We start from the raw sequence: 20,783 nt of genomic DNA, 5'->3' as shown, positions 1-20,783 counted from the left end.
GAATGGTAAAAACCACTACCATAAAAACAAACATTGATGGTGAGTAAACACCAGATGTCAGTGTCCATCCCTAGTGTGACAGGCAGAAATTACAGCCTCCTTGTATGAAGCTGCTCAGGGCAGAGAGGAGCCTGGGAGCCCTGCACGGAGACAGCTCTGCTCCTTGGCACGATCTGCATACAAGGTGGGGATACATGCACCCTCACCACTACCGTGCCTTCTCTATCACTGCACATTGTGACCAGATCTGTGGGTTGGGTTACCACCTTTTCATTTTATGGGCAAAAACAGCACTTTATATGCTATAGAGGCCCCTCGTGCTCTTTTATATGACTTAGAGCCCCCTTGTGCCCCTTTATAAGTCTCAGCGGACAATCGCACCCCTTCATATGCCTCAAAGCCCCCTTATGCCGCTATATGCCAGCCGAGACGCCAAACGTGCCTTTACCTCAGAGTGCTCTCACACCCCTGTTTATGACTATCAACCCACTTCCACCCCTTTATATTGGTGGCCTGCAAGTGTGACTAAGTGATATGCAGCTGATATCGATAAACAGAAAGAGGTGCCAGTATGGAGTTACAGTATGTTAGCCTGCCGTTCTGGTTGCTCAAACAGAGCTAGAGTATGTTTGCCATCTATTCTGGATGGCAGAATGGAGTTTTAAGTGCATTAGCAATCCATTCCCGGTGCTGGGTTAGAGCTCTGATACCCTTAACCAACCGTGGGGTCTGAGTATGTTAGCCAGGTGTTTGGGCTGCCAGACTGGAGGTCTGAGTACGTTAGCCAGCAATTCTAGATGCCAGAATAGAGCTACGAGAACCTTGGCAATCCCTTCAAGCTGCCCCAATTAGGTCTCCCAGTGCCACAGCCATCCATTTTGGGTGCCGGATTAGGGCTCTAAGTTGCTGAGCCGTTCATTCCAGCTGCTGGAATAGGTGTTGGAACAATAGTTCTGTCTGTTTGAGAACAGGTATTAGGTAACTAATTCCATCTCTTCCAGCTCCCGGAATAGGTGTCTCAGTACCATGGGTGTAACTAGAGATTTGTGGTCCCACAGCAACATTTGAAGGAGCCCTTGTGAAAAACACACACCCTAAGAAAGGGCATCTACATAAAAGGGGTCAACTATAACAAGTCATCCATTACTTTGCCCCCAATACTGGAACACTGGGGGCAACATCATCATATCTAGGGAGGGTGCTATTAACCCTCTCACCCAGGAAAGCTCAGGCCAACCATGGTTACCAAGTCACTAATAGAGGGGGGCACCGGTGGAGTGTCTGTGTAACCCCCAATACAGGGATCATGTCTGCTTCATTAGGCAAATTGCATCAAGTATGTGTCGTGGAGGTCCAGGATTATTGGCCATGAGAGGACCATTGGTGTAACCTCCAGCAATGCTGTGTGGTGGTCACTGAGCAGCCCTTTGAAGCTGGGTCAGAGGAACATCTGAGAAACACTGACCTAGACTCTATGGCTCTGGGAATGAGGGGATTAGTGGTCACTCAGTGTACTCTTACATTTATATAGGCAACACAATAGCGTAGTGGACAGCATTTCTACTCTGCTCTGGGGTCGTGAATTTAATTCCCAACCAAGGTTCTGTCTGTGTGGATTCTGTATGTTCCAGTGTTTGCATTGGTTTCTCCCAGGTGATCTGTATTTCTCACACTCTCCAAAGCCACACTGGTAGGTTAGTTGGCTTCTTTCATAAATACCCCTAATGTGTGTGTGTGTGTGTGTGTGTTTGTTTGTGTGTCCGTGTGGTAGGAAATGTAGATTGTAAGCTCCTCTGGGGCAGGAACAGATATCACTAAATATTCCCTGTAAAGCGCTGTGTAATATGTGCGCTCTACATAGATAACTGGTAATAAATAGCTTCTAATAATTATATTTATTCAAAGATTTCTGTGCAGTGAGGAGTCAGATCCTTGTTACTAGAAGTCATGTGAGGTTTAGACGTGTCCTGTATAAATCACTGAGGATGGACACAGACAGGAGTCACATGACTGAGCGGATACTAAATCTCACCCTGGAGATCATCTACCTGCTGACTGGGGAGGTGAGAGGATCTGGGAGTGTCACAGTGACATCACTTATATCTATAGTAATAATACGGGGACATGACTGGGGAGGTGAGAGGGTCTGGGAGTGTCACAGTGACATCACTTATATCTATAGTAATAATACAGGGACATGACTGGGGAGGTGAGGGGATCTGGGAGTGTCACAGTGACATCACTTATATCTATAGTAGTAATACAGGGACATGACTGGGGAGGTGAGGGGATCTTGGAGTGTCACAGTGACATCACTTATATCTATAGTAATAATACAGGGACATGACTGGGGAGGTGAGGGGATCTGGGAGTGTCACAGTGACATCACTTATATCTATAGTAGTAATACAGGGACATGACTGGGGAGGTGAGGGGATCTGGGAATGTCACAGTGACATCACTTATATCTATAGTAATAATACAGGGACATATAGTATCAGTGCCTCAGTTATCATAGGAGCTGGAATATATCACATTGCTCACAGTATCTTTTTTTTGTTTCTTTTCTATCACTGAAATGAAGATGGCAGGAGATGTGCTATATTCTGTCCACTTTCCTATATATTGTAAACAGTTACAGAATAAAAGGTTTTATTTGTAAGACAGAACCTTCATGCATATTATACGCTGATGACACCTCAATAAATGGCTCCATGAGTATAATTTTACCCTTTTATTTATGTCTCACCCAATACACAGGATTACACAGTAGTGAAGAAGACATTTGGTGAGTGTGAGACACCCAGCAGCCGTCTCCATGTGTCAGGAGGACTGAGCAGGACCCAGATCTCCATCACGGTGCCTCCACCTCACTCACTGATACATGAGAGAGACAATGACAAGAAGATCCTCAAACTCACCAACAAGATCATTCAGCTGCTGACTGGAGAGGTGACTGCTGGGAATGGGACATTATACAGTAACACCAGGGGATGTGTCTGGGTGATGACTGGAGAGGTGACTGCTGGGAATGGGACATTATACAGTAACACCAGGGGATGTGTCTGGGTGATGACTGGAGAGGTGACTGCTGGGAATGGGACATTATACAGTAACACCAGGGGATGTGTCTGGGTGATGACTGGAGAGGTGACTGCTGGGAATGGGACATTATACAGTAACACCAGGGGATGTGTCTGGGTGATGACTGGAGAGGTGACTGCTGGGAATGGGACATTATACAGTAACACCAGGGGATGTGTCTGGGTGATGACTGGAGAGGTGACTGCTGGGAATGGGACATTATACAGTAACACCAGGGGATGTGCCTGGGTCATGACTGGAGAGGTGACTGCTGGGAATGGGACATTATACAGTAACACCAGTAACCACAAATCTTCTACTTACTGTGATTTCATGAAATCTGACATTTTTAAAATGTTACTTTATTGTTTTGTGGGTTATTTAGGGTGAAATTCTGGCTGATATGAATGCAGAAGATATAGAGGGAGAAGAAGAGACGTATGTGACTGATATGAAGGCAGAAGATATAGAGGGAGAAGAAGAGATGTATGTGACTGATATGAAGGCAGAAGATATAGAGGGTGACGAGACGTATATGAGGGGTGATCAGCAGTGTAAGGAGGATGAAATCCCTACAGATATCACCACAGGTGAGTAATAAAGACTTATTACAGAAAGGAGTTGCATATTTTCCTTGCACTACAACACAGTGCCGTAACTAGTTATGGGCGACCGGTGCCGGCCCAGAGGCTCTGTGGGCAGCAGTGCCTAGCCCGCTGGCTCTTGTTCCTGGTTAGCAGGGTGCCTACAGCCAGGATTGCTTCTGGATCACCCGCAGAGTGTCCTGTGGACTGACTGGCTCCCTGGCCAGTATATGCAGCCAATCGGGCGTCCTTAGGACGGTCATTGTTGCACTTAGTGAAGCAGTGTGTCACGCCCCTTCCGCATGACGTAATGCTGTTGTACGCTCAGTGGACGGGGCCGGCACAGGGTCCAACCATGCTCTGCTACAGCAATCCCTAATTCTACACGCTCAGCCAAAGGGCTTGGCCTGGCCTACTGATACTACATAGGATGATATGTGGAATATTATTGCTCAATTTGCAATTAACCTGTTTCTGTGAAATTTAAATTATATTTAATATTCGTTTCCTGATTTGTTAACTTATGTAGAGCTGTTTTGAGTTGGACTCTGCTGTGTTATATACATTCCTTTTTCTTCCATCTGGGGGACACCTTACATCTGGGTTATGTATAGTAATGGGTGGAGTCGGACACTAGCTAATTGAGAACTGTCTCCCACCCGTAAATATCTCCCCCCCCTTTCCACCATAAGCTCAGTCTATAAGGTCCTCGCTTTTAGTTGGGTTTTATTTCTTTATGTTAGTGCTTTGGATTTGGGAGCTTAGTTCCTGGACAAGCACCAACAGAGAGGGAGTTATATAGATTAGAGGGTTTGTGTGAACCTGTATCCCACTCTAAAGACGGCCACTGAGAGAGTCACCAAACTACCATGTCCCTGGGTCTCTCTCCATGCCAGACACACATCTGAGGGGGCCGCAGGCATAAAGGTCATATATGTTACTAGTATATGAATCTTGTTGCCATTATACTGCACAGTGCTTTAGAGCAGATTGGCTGGGCCTTGTTACTACAGATCCTGCAGAGCCGGCTTGTCTCACACCTCCAGGGGCTGCTCAGCACAACACTGCTTCAGTCCTCAGCGCTGCATTCGGTTTGAGGGTTACAGCAGCAGCGACACGCTGCTGCTTTTAAATGAGAGAGGGGCATTCAGGCGCACAGCAGTGATGTCATCAGGAGGGGCCACAAGTAGTTTCCAGGCCAGAGATTAAACAGATGGCCGGATAGATAGAGCGCTGTTGCACATAGATCGCACGGCAGGCGACGTCACTGGCGAGCACCGGAGGCTATGTGTCAGAGAGTGAGTAAATGACTGCTGCACGTGTATTCGCGCAGCGGTGACATCATTAGGCTGAGCAGCGGACGCTGGATGCTATGTTCACAGGTGTCCGGAATTAGCAGGACTCGGTAGCCGGCCACGCATCCACTCCCCCAGGTATTTATTCTGATTAAAGTACAGGCTGCTGCAAAGTCATAGCAGCTGAGGTCTGGGGGAAGTCAGAGCAGCTGAGGTCTGGGGGAAGTCAGAGCAGACACTGCGTGATGGAGGCCTGACAAGCTAAGCCGTAACCCTGGATGTGTAGTTACCCATGTGTTCTGGGCTTTCTATACAGTATGTATAAGCATAGTCACTGCACTGATAGGCAGTATCTTACACAGGTGTGTTTATATGTGTGGGTATGTGTGTATGAGTGTGTGTGTGTATATGACAATTTATTTTACCTTTGGTTTATAGGCAAAGAATTTGGTCTTTTGGGGCCGGGGTGTTTTTGCATTTAAACAAGTGGGTGAATAAGACTCTACATTTACCTCTGTATTTTCTATTCATTCAGGGCTACACTTTTCCTATGGGAATTTAGGTAGCTGAATGATTGGAGTAGACTTGTCTTTCTTTCTCAGTATGGATAAGCCAGACAAGAGTTTTAAAAAAAACAAGTCACTGTTTATACTTGTACGAAGTGTCTCCTAATTGCGGTCAAGCCCGGGTTTGACTAGACCTTCCCAGAGGCGCGGAGTCTAACTCACTTGGTGGTTTTCTCCAGCGACCCCTGCAATTAGGATTTGTTTTTTTTGCTGCACCAAGTGAGCAGGTCGCGGCCCTCTGGACAGCTACCTGGGAGTGACAGAAGACTGAAATATATATATATATATATATATATATATACACATAAACACAGGGAACACTAAGAATATAGTAACACAGGTGAATGGCTAGTACTGAAACACCAGGACTGGATACTCTAAGATGTTCCGGAGACGTACTGAATGTGCAGGGATGAAATTATACTGAGACAGGAACAAGGAACACGAAGATGCCACTTGGTTGTGCACTGGAGGTGTAGACAGAACTTGTACCGAGCACAGGGACGAATTACACAAGGATGCCACTTGAGGGCGTACTGGACGTGAAGACGGAACTTGTACCGAACACAGGGGCGAAGTACCCAAGGATGCCACTTGGGGGTGTACTGGAGGAGCAGCTGGAGACACTCAGGGTGAACTTGTATTGAAGTTGGAGACTGGATACACAGAGGTGCGACTTGAGACACTCGGGATGAACTTGTACTGAAGCACAGGGATGAAGTACACAATGGTGCATACTTTGTACACTATGATGTGTATTTAGTACACAGATGTGGCTTGAGACACTCGGGATGATCTTGTACTGAAGCACAGGGATGAAGTACACAATGGTGCGTACTTTGTACACTATGGCGTGTATTTAGTACACGAAGGTGCAGCTTGAGACACTCGGGATGATCTTGTACTGAAGCACAGGGATTAAATACACAATGGTGCGTACTTTGCACACTATGGTGTGTATTTAGTACACAGAGGTGCGACTCCGGACACACCAGCAGATGACTTGAAAGTGTACACAGTGGTGAGTATTTGTACACAGGTGCGACTCCGGACACACCTGCAGAGGACTGGAAAGGATACACAGTGGGGTGACTTGAAACACACTGTACAGAACGCGGGTACTGAATACACAGGGATGTGATTGAAGACACACAGGAAGCCAGGAACTTGTACGGAACATGAGGACTGAATACACAGAGTTGTGATTGAAGACACACAGGAAGCCAGGAACTTGTACGGAACATGAGGACTGAATACACAGAGTTGTGATTGAAGACACACAGGAAACCAGGAAGACTGAAGAAAGAAATACGGCCTCTGGAACATGAGACGGTTGTCACAGGGAAAGACTACGTGCACTCATACAGCGATGATGAACAGCAACTTCCTGTTGCAGGAGTTAGACCTAAACACCCCTAGGCAGCTGGTCATTGGATCATGAGATCAGCTGGGAGACTAGCAGGGCTGCCATTGGAGATGACTGATCAGGTGAGATGAACCAACATGGCTGCACCCATGCCTGCTAACACAGGAGTCAGGAAATCCAAACGGACCCCGGGGAAAATCCTCAGCCATTACCAGCCACTACCACAGGCATCTGAACGCCTCGGAGCCTAAAGACACCAGTTCAGCAGTGAGTAAAACCCGATTCCAGGCCGGATCCTGACAGTTCACAGGTAAATCCATCACCAGGATGTTCGGCTGAACAGTCGGTGGTGCCTGATTGGGCCAGTTCTATGGCGGATGCCATAGGTGACATACGTTACTTTCAGGAAAATTATATGACACCCTGTGCTCAAGCTCCTCCCCTGTCTGGTCCCTCGGTAGAGCCCAGATGGGCCTAGAATATGGGACGTTGACTCACTCAGATGGCAAAGTCTCTAAATAATTCGGGGCCACAGCCATTCAAAAGTGGTCACATTCCTCTGTAGATTTTCCTGCAAAAGAAGCTTCAGTTATTTCTTCACAGGAAGAAGGGGAATTGGATTATGACTGGGAGGACTCCTCAAACTGGGAGGGTGACTCCTAGTCACATTCAGGAGTTTCTATGTTGATAGCTGCAATCAGGGAAACTCTGCAGTTACAGGAGGCAGCTATGCCAGAGACTGGCGCAGTTACAGATGGCGGCTATGCCAGAGACTGGCGCAGTTACAGATGGCGGCTATGCCAGAGATTAGCGTAGTTTCATGAAGCAGCTATGCCAGAGACTAGTGCAGTTACAGGGGTCGGCTATGCCAGAGTCTAGCGCAGTTACAGGGGTCGGCTATGCCAGAGACTAGCGCAGTTACAGGAGACGGTTATGCCAGAGACTAGCGCAGTTACAGGGGTCGGCTATGCCAGAGACTAGGGCAGTTACAGATGGCGGCTATGCCAGAGACTAGCGCAGTTACAGGAGACGGTTATGCCAGAGACTAGGGCAGTTACAGATGGCGGCTATGCCAGAGACTAGCGCAGTTACAGGAGACGGTTATGCCAGAGACTAGGGCAGTTACAGATGGCGGCTATGCCAGAGACTAGTGCAGTTTCTTTTTTCAAACGTAAGAAGAAACATGTTTTGGTTTTCCCAGAATTTTCTTACTTTGAGGAAATAGTAAAGGGATCCTGGTTAAAACTGAGGGCCTGATTCAGAGCCGGATGCTCTGAACGAGCGCCCGCTCTGAATCAGGGCGTTTTTTTTTTTTTTTTTAATAGTGCGGCCTTTTGGCCGCTCGCATAGCTGTGGGTTACCACCCACAGCTTATGCGAGCGCCCATGATGATGGTCGTGATGGTCAAGACCATCGCGACCATCGGGCTTGCGACGAAAGGTAGGGTCTCGTTGCCGCAAGCCCTGGAGTGCTTTTGGCTCTATCAGAGCCAAAAGCACTCCCACTGACATCACTAGTGATGTCAGTGGGGCCGGCCCCAGATGGTAGGCGTTCCCATGGAAACGCCTCCGTCTGGGCAGACGCGCCCAGCAAAGGGGGCGTGCTGTCACTCACCATCGACAGCACGCCCCCTTTGGTGCGAGACCCATAACGACGGCTTGGCCGTCGTTATTCGGGTCTCGCGCATGCACACGACGGAGCCTCCGCCGTCGTACGCATGCGCACTTGGCCAACATCGACCCGCTTGCGAGTGCTCAGCGCTCGCGAGCGGGTCTGAATTAGGCCCTGAATTCAAAATTTCATATTCTGAAAAAATGTAAGTGTCTTTATCCTATTTCAGAAGAGGATACCAACGAATGGGAAATACCACCCATGGTGGATGCTCCTATTGCTAGGTTGGTTAGGTTCCTCACGACTAAGAATGAGACTGTTCTAAAATCTTTGTTCACCTTGTCAGGAGTATCGCTGCGGCCAATTCTGGGTGATTGAGGCTATCTGTCCCTGGATGAATCAGATGATTACTGATTTTCAATCCGGGGATGAATCTGAAGCTAACTCCTTAGCTGATCAGATTTCGGAAGCTCTAACCTATATAGATGACGCTTTATTAGATACTATTTAGATACAGTCTCATATTTCAGCCTTAGCTGTTTCTGCCAGGCGTTCGCTTGGCTTAAAACATGGAAGGCAGACGTAGAATCAAAAGATACTCTAGAGGCACTGTCTTTTGAAGGAAGGTCTTAGTTTGGTCCAGAAGCAACAAAAATTATTTCACAGGTTACAGGAGGTAAAAGTCCTTACCTTCTTGTAACTACACCTAAAACAAAAACTCCTAGGTTTTGTTCCTTTCGGAATGAAGGTAAGGGAAGATTTCAGGCTTTCCAAGGTGCACCTAGAGGTCTCCAAAGAGGGACCTATAGGGGACGAGGTGGTTCTGGCACCAGTCGACCTGCAGCTAAACCAGCAGGGAGATCCACATGACTGTCACGGGACTGGGACCCGTCCTCTGGTGGGAATTCACTTACTCAAATTCCAGGAAACCTGGATTCAATACAATCCATATTTTTGGGTAAGTCATATAGTCACCAGGGGTTACATTTTGGATTTCGAGGGTCCTGTTCCAAGAAGGTTCTTTTCAACTCCTCCCTGTTGATGATTGCAGAAAGGCGGCTCTCATGCAGGCAATTTTTGTGCTTGCCATATCCGGAGAAATTATTCAATTTCCGCACTACAGGTAGTTCTGGGGTTTTACTCCAATCTTCTCTTAGTAGACAAGCCAGACAGGTAATTCTGACCCATTCTCAACCTCAGGGAGTTAAATGCTTATCTTCACTTGGAGAAATTCAAGATGGAGTCAATAAGGTCAGTCATTTGTTCTGTTGTAAGATGAAGATTTTCTGGCTTCCATAGATATTAAGGATGCCTACCTACCTCCATATTCCTATATGGCGGGATCATCAGCATCTTCTGCGGTTTGCAGTGGAGCATCAACATTTTCAGTTTCAGGCTCTGCCATTTGGTTTGGCCATCGCTCACAGAGCATTTACAATGATATTCCTACTCAGGAGAGAGGAAATACATTTTTTGGCTTATCTAGATGATTTGTTGCTAAGGGCTCCCACAATAGCTCTATTGAAACAACATATTCAGATTAAATTAGGTATGCTCCAGAGATTCGGCTGGATCATCAACTTTCCCAAATCAAATTGAACTCCATCTCAGAGGATGGTAGTTTTGGGTTTTCTCTTCGACACTCAGTGTCATAGAGTGTTTCTGCCACAGGCAAAGATTCAGGATCTTCAATCCAGAATAATGACCATTTACAGATATCTCATATCTCTGTTCTAAGGGCTATACAGGTAATGGGGAAAATGGTAGCTTCATTAGAAGCTGTTCCTTTTGCCAGATTGGTTGAAACCCACTAGCTTTGTCTTTTATTCAGATGTTCTTTTTTTATCTGCCTCCGCGTTCAGATCTGTTGCATCAGGGCCCATGCCGTCACCCCAAATTGCATGGCTTGGCTTTGACGGCATGGTTCTTGAATCCAAAATTCTGAGGATCAAAGGGTTTGCAGAGTCTGTGGTGAAAACCATGATACAGGCTTTTAAACCAGTTACTTCCCAGATTTATCATCGTATTTCTTGGTGTGACCAACACAAGTTCATGCCTGAAATAACCAAGTATCTCACCTCTTGTCCTTTTTACAAGAGGGATTGGGTAAGGGTCTGAGATTGTCCTCTCTTAATGGACAAATTTCATCCCTGTCGACTCAAAGGAAATTGGCCACCATTCCAGAAGTTCAGACCTTCTTACAAGGAGTTCTTCGCATGCAGTCTCCTTATATACCTTTAGTTTTGGAGGCGCCATTGAGCCTTTGGAGTCTGTAGAATTGTGATATCTCACTCTGAAGGTTGTTTTCCTTTTGGCCATTGCCTCAGCCAGGTGGGTATTGAAATTAGTGGCTCTGTCCTATAAAGCTCCGCTTATTATTTTTTTACACCCTTAATCTTCCTTTCTGCCAAAGGTGGTATCGGCTTTCCACATTAACCAAGATATTGTCCTTCCGGCTTTCTGCCAGGATTCAGTGACTAGTGAAGCTTCTTCCTTGTCACTGTTGGATGTGGTACCGTGCGTTACGCATTTACTTGGACCATACTGCGTCTTTGAGGTGTACGGAATCATTGTTGGTGTTGATTGATGCACCAGAGAGTCTGGCCTGCTTCAAAAGGGTCCATCGCTAGATGGGTCACTTCTGCCATTAGGCAGGCATATTTGTCCTCCAATGTGACAGTTCCTGCCTCAACTCGATGTGTGCGGTCGCCTCTTTTTTACCGCTTCCATACATTTGGCGCAAGCGATGCCAGTGATGGGCGGAAAATTCTTATTTTTCAGTCCCGTGATTCTGTAATATTCTGAGAGGTAGAACAAATGGAAGAATTACCCCAGTGACCCATCTTTATATTACACCCAACCAGCTCAATATCTTTGGTTTATCACCCTAATGCAAGCCTGGCCAACATGTGGCTCTCCAGCTGTATGAAACTACAAGCCCCAGCCTGCCCTGCCACAGTTTTGGTATTAGGGAATGCTAAAACTGGCAGGCAATGCTGGGATTTGTAGTTTCACAACAGCTGGAGAACCACAGGTTGACCAGGCATGTCCTAATCAGTCACAGTGACTGGCTTATTACATATCAGCCTGCTGCACATAATAACGTGTCACAGTGACTGGCTTATTACATATCAGCCTGCTGCACATAATAACGTGTCACAGTGACTGGCTTATTACATATCAGGCTGCTGCACATAATAACGTGTCACAGTGACTGGCTTATTACATATCAGCCTGCTGCACATAATAACGTGTCACAGTGACTGGCTTATTACATATCAGCCTGCTGCACATAATAACGTGTCACAGTGACTGGCTTATTACACATCAGCCTGCTGCACATAATAACGTGTCACAGTGACTGGCTTATTACACATCAGCCTGCTGCACATAATAACGTGTCACAGTGACTGGCTTATTACACATCAGCCTGCTGCACATAATAACGTGTCACAGTGACTGGCTTATTACATATCAGCCTGCTGCACATAATAACGTGTATTACCTAGCGTGAATGGATCAAACAAAATAACTACATTTATTGAGATTGTTACACGTTCATATTAATTATCGCAAGCGGCAAACGATGTTTCGGAGCTGAAACATAACATCAATGTTTGATCACTAATTATTAACCCAACTTTTGCACAAATGGTTTTATTTTAGCTGTTGTTATGTCTCTGCAATAGTAGGACAAATGGATTAAATAAATTATTACAAAATACATATATTATGTTATGTGGGAACATGTTCTGATTTTATTTTAATGCAAGTACCACTGAAATGTATATGTTGGTAACATAAATATATGATCTTTAGTGCATCACTCAGCAAAGCTCCCCGTGTCTCCTTTCTTCTCCTGTATTATATTTATTAGTGTGAGCGGTACCAGCCCCAAAGTGTTCTGCATAAGGTTGTACGAAGCACAAACCTATGGGAATAGGGGTATGATAAATATTGATTAGTGATGCCTTTATTGTGGTATTCTTGGTTAACTATTTTATTTCTACTAGATGGACCCAATACAAGGAATACTTTGGAGGAGCATCTCGCGTGGTCTCCTCATTTAAAATTAGAAGATAGGAACATCACACGAGGCCCTCCAGAGGAAAACCACCTTACCCTAAATATACATCCAGCACTTCACAGTGCAGATATACCATCTGATCCCTCTATTCTTGGGGAATGTTCCCCTGGTAACTCTCATATTGCTTCACAAAGTACAGATCATGGCAGTGATGCAGTAATGTCCTCTTCTAAATTTCAGAGTTTTACAGCTAACCTAGTTGAGACTAGTCACACAGATGAGAGGCCATTTCCATGCTCTGAGTGTGGAAAATGTTTTACTGTGAAATCATATCTTGTTGCACATCAGAGACATCACACAGGTGAGAGGCCATTTCCATGTTCTGAGTGTGGGAAATGTTTTACTCTGAAATTATATCTTCTTAGACATGAGAGACGTCACAAAGGTGAGAGGCCATTTCCATGCTCTGAATGTGGGAAAAGTTTTTCACTAAAATCATATCTTGTTAGACATAAGAGAAGTCACACAGGTGAGAAACCATATCCATGCTCTGAGTGCGGTAAATGTTTTGCACACAAACAAGGTCTTGTTATTCATGAGAGAAGTCACACAGGTGAGCTGCCATTTTTATGTTCTGAGTGTGGGAAAAGTTTCCCACGAAAAGCAGATCTTGTTATACATGAAAGATTTCACACAGGTGAGAATCCATTTTCATGCTCTGAGTGTGAGAAATGCTTTGCACAGAAATCACATCTTGTTATACATCAGAGAACACACACAGGTGAGAAACCATTTCCATGCTCTGAGTGTGGGAGATGTTTTACACAGAGCTCACAACTTGTTAGGCACAAGAAAAGTCACACAGGTGAGAAGCCATTTCCATGCTCTGAGTGTGGGAAATGTTTTATCGGCAAATCATCTCTTGTTATACATGAAAGAGTCCACACAGGTGAAAAACCATATCCATGCTCCGAGTGTGGGAAACGTTTTAATGAGAAATCACATCTTATTATACATCAGAGAAGTCACACAGGTGAGAAACCATTTTCATGCTCTGAGTGTGGAAAACGTTTCACAAATAAATCCGCTCTTGTTGCACATCAGAGGAGTTACACAGGTCAAAAACCATTTCCCTGTCCTGAGTGTGGGAAAAGTTTTACACATGATTCCCAGTTGATTATACATCAGAGAAGTCACACGGGTGAGAAACCATTTCCATGCTCTGAGTGTGGAAAATGTTTTACAAACCAGTCATCTCTTGCTAGTCATAAGAAAAGAAGTCACACAGGTGACAGGCCATTTCCATGCTCTGAGTGTGGGAAAAGTTTTACACAGAAATCACAGCTGATTATACATGAGAGAAATCACACAGGTGAGAAACCATATTCATGTTCCGAATGTGAGAAATGTTTTAAACTTAAATCTGATCTTGTTGGGCATCAGAGAAGTCACACAGGTGAGAAGCCATTTCTATGCTCTGAGTGTGGGAAATGTTTTTCACATAAATCACATCTTGTTCAACATCATAGAAGTCACAAAGGTGAAAAACCATTTCATTGTTCTGAGTGTGGGAAATGTTATATACATAAATCAGCTCTTGTTGTACATAAGAGAAGTCACATGGGTGAGAAGCCATTTCAGTGTTCTGAGTGTGGGAAATGTTTTATACAGAGATCAGATTGTGTTAGACATCAGAAAACACACACAGGTGAGAAGCCATTTCCATGTTCTGAGTGTGGGAAATGTTTTATACAGAAATCAGATCTTGTTAAACATCAGAGAACTCACAGGTGAGAAACCATTTCCATGTTCTAAGTGTGGGAAATGTTTTTCACAATCATTTGATCTTATTAAACATCAGAGAAGTCACAGGTGAGAACCAGCTGTTGTAAGGCATGAGAAAGTCACAGTTTAATTTCCTTAATTGGTAGACATGAAACAGGCATGTATTAAAATGTTACATTTAAGATAACTAATTACATTATTTGTTTATATAGCACCATTCTCCCAATAGGATTTAAAACACTTTGCATATTTGTATAAGGTGAGACAGCCATCTTGGATGTGCTCAGTTGCTATTCTGAGTAATCAGTCACATCAGTCCATGCCCCCGTTGGAGCTTACAATGTAATTCCTCATCACACACCAGGTTCCATTTTTATCAGAAGCCACTTAACCTACCAGTCTGCCTATAAGGTTTGTGAGCGGAAGCCAGAGTTACTAGTGGAAACACAATCATGGAGAGAACATATAAACTCCACACAAATATGGCCTTAGGAATAGTACCTTACACCCCAGCACTATGAGGCAACAATTCTAACACTATGCCACCATGCATAGTAAAAATGCTTTTGTTTTTAAATGTAAATGGAATAAAAACAATGCAATGTACAGAGTCTACTCACACAGAGACAAAATGTCATCTTTCTTGGACAAATATCATTCCTGGACAAAAGTCCAAGAAAGATGACGTTTTGCCTCTTTCTGATACCCGATTTTTGGTGGGAAAAATCCGAACTAATACAAGCCTGCACATCCCTAATATATATATACACCGAGAGATCTGTATATATACACTGAGAGATCTGTATACACTACCTGTCACAAGATGTAACACACCTCTATTTTCTAGTTTTTATTTAAGTTCAGGGAATAACCTGGAATGGTACAAAGCTGGTAACTGCTGGGGGGTAAAGAAAAATGTTTTGGTTAGCAAAAACTGAAATATATTGTGAATTTTGGCGTTATAAAAAGCCTTTTTCAGAGAAGAACTGATGGGCTTAAAACCTACAACTATTCTACAGCAACGATAAAGAGGCTGCCTCTACCACCAGCTACCGAGGGCTGGGCAAGCACCACCAGCTACCGAGGGCTGGGCAAGCACCACCAGCTACCGAGGGCTGGGCAAGCACCACCAGCTACCGAGGGCTGGGCAAGCACCACCAGCTACCGAGGGCTGGGCAGCACCACCAGCTACCGAGGGCTGGGCAGCACCACCAGCTACCGAGGGCTGGGCAGCACCACCAGCTACCGAGGGCTGGGCAGCACCACCAGCTACCGAGGGCTGGGCAGCACCACCAGCTACCGAGGGCTGAGCAGCACCACCAGCTACCGAGGGCTGGGCAGCACCACCAGATACCGAGGGCTGGAAGAAGGTCTTATGGACCAAAGAATAAAAATTCTGTCTATTAAAACTGGCATCTTGTGAGATACTGGTGAGTTGTCTTGAAAATGGTCCGTAAGGGACCTAAACATCGACAATTGGGATGTGATACCAAATTGCCTGTCAGAATACTGTCTGGTGGTAATAAACTAACTTTTTATTGCTTTAACTTAAGCGAGTGCTTTTCCTAAATTAATATATCTAACCTTGAACATGGCAGAATATACAGTATGTATATATATAAACACACACAACTGTGGCCCAAAGTTTTGAGAATGACACAAGTATTGGTTTTCACAAAGTTTGCTGCTTTAGTATTAGACCTATTTTATACTGAAGTAAAATTACAAGCATGTCGTAAGTGCCAAAGGCTTTTATTGACAATTACATTAAGTTTATGCAAAGAGTCAATATTTGCAGTGTTGACCCTTCTTTTTCAAGACCTCTGCAATTCGCCCTGGCATGCTGTCAATCAACTTCTGGGCCACATACTGACTGATGGCTGCCCATTCTTGCCTAATCAATGCTTGGAGTTTGTCAGAATTTGTGGGTTTTGTCCACCTGCCTCTTGAGGATTGACCACAAGTTCTCAATGGTCTGGGGAGTTTCCTGGCCATGGACCCAAAATTTCGATGTTTTGTTCCCCAAGCCACTTAGTTATCACTTTTACCTTATGGCAAGGTGCTCCATCATGCTGGAAAAGGCATTGTTCATCACCAAACTGTTCTTGGATGGTTGGGAGAAGTTGCTTTTGGAGAATGTTGTGGTACCATTCTTTATTCATGGCTGTGTACTTAGGCAAAATTGTGAGTGATCCCACTCCCTTGGCTAAGAAGCAACCTCATACATGCATGGCCTCAGGATGCTTAACTGTTGGCATGATACAGGAATGATGGTAGTGCTCACCTCTATGTACATGTAACAGTCTCACTCCCAATACCACTTCTGGTAATCTCTACTAATGCATTTTCACTGTGGTATGGAACAGTCTCACTCCCAACACCACTTCTGGTAATCTCTACTAATGCATTTTCACTGTGGTATGCAACAGTCTCACTCCCAACACCACTTCTGGTAATCTCTACTAACGCATTTTCACTGTGGTATGAACACATGCCTCCTCACCTCTGGGTGTTCCTCTAGTAAAAATCTCACTCCCAACTCTTCTGGTCATCTCTAACGCGCCTCACCCTGGTATGCGCACATGCCTCCTCAACTCTGGATGTTCCTCTAGTAGCATTCAGTGCTCATACAAAGTGGCACAAATGTCACTTATAGGTTAATGAGCCTATCTCAGTCCTACTTTACCCATGAGGTTATGCACGCGTTTCACAATAAAATGCATAATCAAACCCCCAGGCAGTAATAACAAATATAATTACTAAAAACATGTCTTAACACTTGCATAAAGTGTAAAAGATAATTAAAGACAAACACAATGCACATAAACTGTCAGGGCTCAGCCGGGGATCGGCTTACCGCGCCGCTGGCTTCCCCTGTCATCCTGGGTGGTCGGGCAGTTGGCGCGGCGGCGGGGGAGAAGCTAAGTATTCTCCCCGCATGCAGTAGCTTCCTGGTGGGCTGGTGTCTGGCATCACAATTCCGGACATGGGCGCTGCCATGACAGTCGGCCCATGTGACAGCATCTTCCCAGGATAGGTGAGTGATCAGCTGACGCTGTGCACATATCAAAGGGTTCCCCTGGGTATATAACTGTTCCACAGGTTCCAGGAAGTTGCCTGAACAACAGTTGTCTCCTAGCGTGCCTTAGTGAGTTCCTGGTCCAGGTTCCTAAACCTTTCTTACAGCAGCAGTGTTACCATCTCTACCTGTGTGCCTCCCGTCTCTGGTGAATATTGTGCAGCAGTGTATACCATCTCCACCTGTGTGCCTCCCGTCTCTGGTGAATATTGTGCAGCAGTGTATACCATCTCCACCTGTGTGCCTCCCATCTCTGGTGAATGTCTGCAGCAGTGTATACCATCCCTACCTGTGTGCCCTCTGTCTCTGGCGATTTCTCAAGTAACCGTGAGTCTCCACTTGATATTTGATCCACGTGTCAAGATATAGTTATTGTACGGTTAGGGTATTACTAGTGCCTATCCAGGCATCACCTCTCTGGGCCACGGGTGTTGGGTCTCTATTCCCGCAGGGCTTGGGTACCTGGTCAAAGGACCATGACCTGCTCACGGGGTGCAGCTAAGCCCAAATCCCAATTGGGGGGGGTCACTGGCGAACACCATCCTGTGGGTTAGATTCCGCACCTTTGCCCAGGTCTCGCCAACACTCAAGACCTGTGGATGAGGAGAACATATATCCAGGCCCCTCGTCTCCGCCTCCTCCCACAACTTAGGCCCTCCACGTCTTCTACTCCAGTCTCAGACGTGACATAAGCTATAATACAAAATAATTATAAACAAATGATATAAGCATCTATCACTAAGTTCTCCCCAAAAAATATAATAAGCATAGATCACATCATCAATTATCAATGCATAGAAAAAGAAGTAAAATGAATTAAAAAGTACACTGATATGAGATAGATATATATGAGATGAATATATTTATGAGATAACTATATATTAGATAGATATGAGATTAATAGAATCATATTCATTATAAAGGGCTCAGCATCTCGTAAACTAAAAATTATAATCAATTGAGATCCTTTTTGCCCAGCTACAGTTTAGGGTTAGTTTAATTGTATAGTTGTAGTATTGTCTGATATTGTGTTACAATGTACAGTGAGGAAAGTGAGACTATTCCTTTATACATAACCATATTGTATTGATTCTGTGTTTTAGTTATTCGGGGGATTGTTATTGTACTACTGTTTAACTTGTTTTCTTCATCTTTGTAAATCCTGCAATTGTGTACATGTTATTTATATTGTAATAAATGAAATAAATATAGAATCATGTTTCTTTATTTGAAACATGAGTATCTAATTTGATGGTTTTACCTCCAAATACAGTACGCACTTAACATTTCTTTTTTTTTTCCACAATAGTTTTTATTGAAAAAAAAATGAGGATACAGAAAGAAAAAAGGGAAAGCCAGACATATTGCATATCACAAAGCAGAATATCATTGGTCAGCATACAAACATCTGATTCATAGACATAAAAAAAACCCTTTTAATACACATTAGAACAATTACAAACCAGATACTAAAGGAGCGTTGAGTAGAACTACCCCGAGTCTGAATGAGGTGAGCAGAGAACACCTAGATCAACTGGAGCACTATAAATGGTGGAATGACCTTGTTTTTCCCTATATTCTCCCCATTGAAACCATTTCATATGGAGGAAGTTAGCAGAGGATGAATATTTGCTATCCAATATTTCAAAAACAAAGTGCTTATGAACCTTGTTTTCTATCATTATGACGTTGGGCAGGGAAGCAGTCTTCCACCTCTGGGCAATTGCAGCCTTCGTAGCTATTACAATATGTTCCATGATGTATCACCACGGGATAATGTCCCAGAATAAAAATGAAATAAAGCGGTTAGGGGCTCTGCAGGGATGGTTGTTCCAACTATATTACTTATCATGGAAAACACCGCATTCCATAGGGGTCGAAGTAGTGGACATGACCAGAAAACATGGAGAATGTCTCCAACCAAACCACAGTTTCGCCAACAATATTGGGAGACAGGGGAACAGGGTTTATGTTGCCTCTCAGGTGTAAAATATGCTCTCTGAAGTAGCTTATAATACATTTCTAAATGGTTAATACATTTGGACACTGTAAAAACAGAACGAAAAATAATATTCCAATCATCTTCAGAAAGACCTACAGTTAAATCTCTCTCCCATTTGATCTGGCATAGTAAATTCCCTTTTTTTATCCTTATCTGATGCTGATACCACCAAGAGATTGTAAACGGATCAACAGCAATGCTGGGAAAGCAGGTTTCTTAAGTGGAGAAGGGAGGTGGCTGTGCAACCAATGTCTCTGCTGTAAGTATTTACAAAAGTCCTGCTTCATTAGTCCAAATTGAGTTTGAAGGAAAACAAAAGGGGTAAGACCATTTTCTGTGAATATGTCACTCAGGGAAGAAAGACCCAACCCATGAACCTAAATACAAATCTGGAATCTAGCTATTGATTGGATAGACATTAGGAGAAGGCAAGGAAATTTCTTCATCTAGGGAAACACATGCATGCCAGCACATTATTGTAGTCCGAACTGCTTTACAGAATCCCGGTCTGAAGGAAATTTCAGAGGGGGGCAACCAGAATAAATCAGAAAGGGGGAAGGGACGCATAAGTTCCCTTTCAATAAGTACCCAGGGTTTGGGGGAGTCGATTATGAACCAATCTCTGGCCTGACTAAGAATACAAGCTGAATGATAGCGTTCAAAGTCTGGGAAGGCTACTCCTCCAACCGCCTTGGAGAGGGTGAGAGTGCTTCTTGCTATTTTGGGTCTATTCCCTTTCCAGATATATTTAGTAAGTATTTGATAAAATTTATTAAATATAGATTTAGATAGGGGTCTAGGGATGGTATGAAATAAGTACATAAGTTTTGGGAGGAGCACCATTTTTGCAGCCACAATCCGTCCCAGCCAGGATACCTCATGTAGCATCCATTCCTTAGTTAAAGTTTCATAGGCTATCAATAATGGCCCAAAATTACATTCAATGAGATCATGATCTCTAGCTAAATGCACTCCCAGGTAATTAAGTGATTTAGATTTGCATATATATCTGTAGATCTCCTTCAACTTTTCCAAAAGTGCATTCGTGATGTTAAAGGGAAGGGCCTCTGTCTTAGTGGTGTTTAGTTTGTAATATGACACTGCTGTATATTGATCTAAAACAGCATGTAGTGCTGGAAGAGACTTCTGGGTGAAGTAAACATAATAAGATATCGTCTGCAAATAAGCTTATCTTGTGGGAGGAGCCCCCAACAAAAAGGGCCGTGTATGCTATTTAGGGATCTAATCGTCTCAGCCAGAGGCCCAACGGCAAGCGCAAAGATGAGTGGTGAAAGTGGACATCCCTGACGTGTGCTGTTTGATATGTCAAATCTGTCAGACAACCATTGACAAACACTTTTCCGGAAGGGCAGGTATATAGAGC

At 44.3% G+C, this 20,783-nt stretch overlaps 2 protein-coding genes across 2 annotated transcripts in view; one reads left to right on the top strand and one right to left on the bottom strand.

Moving 5' to 3' along the window:
- The window catches only part of LOC148517294 (uncharacterized), a 193,337-nt gene that overhangs the window by 33,373 nt on the left and 139,181 nt on the right, over positions 1-20,783 (bottom strand). The gene's annotated exons all lie outside the window — the stretch shown is intronic.
- On the top strand, positions 1,986-15,377 carry LOC148517298 (uncharacterized). Its single transcript, XM_088478895.1, is given in 5 exon segments — positions 1,986-2,063; positions 2,761-2,952; positions 3,470-3,674; positions 12,520-14,320; positions 14,322-15,377. Coding segments are annotated over 5 exon segments (2,364 nt in total). The 3' UTR covers positions 14,410-15,377.

Source organism: Taudactylus pleione, unplaced genomic scaffold, assembly GCF_031769625.1.
Source record: "Taudactylus pleione unplaced genomic scaffold, aTauple2 ptg000224l, whole genome shotgun sequence".
Taxonomy (NCBI): Eukaryota; Metazoa; Chordata; class Amphibia; order Anura; family Myobatrachidae; genus Taudactylus; species Taudactylus pleione.
This window is presented reverse-complemented; position numbering and strand designations above follow the sequence as displayed.